This window comes from Trachemys scripta, chromosome 15, assembly GCF_013100865.1.
Source record: "Trachemys scripta elegans isolate TJP31775 chromosome 15, CAS_Tse_1.0, whole genome shotgun sequence".
In the NCBI taxonomy this organism is placed as follows: domain Eukaryota; kingdom Metazoa; phylum Chordata; order Testudines; family Emydidae; genus Trachemys; species Trachemys scripta.
In genome coordinates, this window is record NC_048312.1 from 29,693,468 (window position 1) to 29,695,588 (window position 2,121).

The 2,121-nt window shown below is 68.0% G+C and overlaps 1 protein-coding gene across 1 annotated transcript in view; it reads left to right on the plus strand.

Moving 5' to 3' along the window:
- The window catches only part of RASAL1 (RAS protein activator like 1), a gene marked incomplete in the record, with an annotated part of 126,021 nt that extends 123,900 nt beyond the window's left edge, over window positions 1-2,121 (plus strand). Inside the window, 1 exon segment of the mRNA XM_034791589.1 lies at window positions 913-2,121. Within this exon segment, the coding sequence (XP_034647480.1) occupies window positions 913-1,052 (140 nt within the window).

Below are 2,121 nucleotides of genomic sequence, written 5' to 3' on the forward strand. Positions count from 1 at the left end.
CCGGGGGCGGGGGGCGGCAGGTCTGCGCTGCACCGGGGGCGGGGGGCGCCAGCTCTGCGCTGCACCGGGGGCGGGGGGCGCCAGCTCTGCGCTGCACCGGGGGCGGCAGGTCTGCGCTGCACTGGGGGCCGGGGGCGACAGCTCTGCGCTGCACTGGGGCCGGGGGCGGCAGCTCTGCGCTGCACTGGGGCCGGGGGCGGGGGGCGGCAGGTCTGCGCTGCACCGGGGGCGGGGGGCGCCAGCTCTGCGCTGCACCGGGGGCGGGGGGCGCCAGCTCTGCGCTGCACCGGGGGCGGCAGGTCTGCGCTGCACTGGGGGCCGGGGGCGACAGCTCTGCGCTGCACTGGGGCCGGGGGCGGCAGGTCAGCACTGCCCTGAGGGTTGGGGGGGGCGAGTGGGGGGGTGGTTGCTGCATTGGGCAAAGGCCTGAGTCTTGCTGTGCTGGGGCTGGCGCACCGTCACTGCTGCTCCAAGCCATTCTCTGATGGGGAGCTCTCCCTCCACCCACGCTGTTTCCCTACCCACCCAGTGACCATGTCGCAGCCCAAGAGGACTGGGCAGGGGCTCTGTGCAAAGCCGCCCGTGCCCGCTATGGAGAGTGGCTGAGCATTGCCAGTTGCTCCCTGTCCCTGCGAGCCTCTCCCACCCTGTCCCTATCCGCCTGCTGGCTTCCAGCCCACCCTCAGCCGGCATGGGGCCAGGTGAGGGCCGATGGGCCGGGCCGGGATCCGTCGGCACTAGCTGGCCCAGCCTGGCCTGGTGGAAGTGAGCCTAGCGGGGAGCTGGGCATGGGAGTGAGCATGTGGGTCTGACCTGAGCCCGGCCGGCCCGCTCCCAGGCCTGTGCCTGCAGAGGGCACTATGGGCTGGTTGCCCCTCTCCTTCACTACACTCCTCTCCCTCTGTCCTGCAGAGCAAGGCCGTTCCTGCCAGGACCGCCAGATGGCTGCTGCTGCCCGCCTGCTGAACGTCATACAAGCCCTGGAGCGTGCCCACAGCGCCTTCGAGCGCCGGGAGAAGGAGGAGGCAGACAATGACTCTCACCACCCCTGAGAAGCCTCCTCCCCCTTCCCCACCCCATCCCTCCCTGGTGCCTCTGTTGGACCGTGCCCACCCGACGGTGGCGCAAGGGAGTGGGCCCTGGTGCTGGGAGACACTGGCTCACTTGTCACCGCGCTCTGGGCTGGGAGTGGCGATGGCAGTGGCCACGTGGCCAAGCCACAGCTCAGGCCAGAGGTGATGGGCCACAGCAAGAGAAGGCACCAACAAGAGGTGGCCTAGCGCGTCCTGCTCTCCTGCCTCCCGGCAGCCTGCTGTAGCGCCCAAATCAACCATCAGATGGCGCTTGAAACCCTCCATGAACCACACCGTGAACCCCACCGGCCAACCTCCTTGCTGTCCTTTTCCCTGTGGGATAGAACCAGGATCCGTCCCTCTAATGCCAGTGCCTGGGCAGGTTAGCTGTGCCCATCCCCCAGTGCCATCCTCCTGCAGGCTGTACCTGACCCTGCCACACAGGGCCTTCCCGCTGAACCTCAGTCTATGTGCGCGGCCAGCCAGTGCCTGGTGTCCTGGAGGCGCATGCGGGTGACAAACAGCCTGCCCCTGGCTCCCGAAGACAGCTCACCTCCCCCACCCCCGTTGGTGCCTTTCCCACCCCACATTCCAGCCTTCGTGGCCACTGGGCGAGGGGAGGCGCTTGTGTCTGTAACGGATGGTGAGCCCCTAGCCATGAGCCTCTGAACAAGAGCCGGGCTCTTGGCTGGAATAGCGTGTGGGCCAGACCGCGGCCCCACAGCACTCCTGGCTGTGCACAGAAAGCTGTCCAGCCTGCAGGCCAACCTCCGCCAGCCCGTCTCTCTGCCCCAATTCCACCTGCGCTGGCCCATGGGCCAGCCACCATGAACGTGGCTCTCCCCAGCACCTCCTGGGGGTGGGAAATCTAAGCTCTGCCACTGGAGGGTTAAACTCCTCCATCTTGTGCCTAGAGCGCAGTGGGTGGGGAGCCCACCTGGGCTGTGCTTGGAGAAGGAACCCAGGGCCCTGCATCTGCTGGGTGCTCCTTTAACTCACTGCCCTGACACTCCATCCACGTGTGCACTGCGTGGCTATCCACACAGCC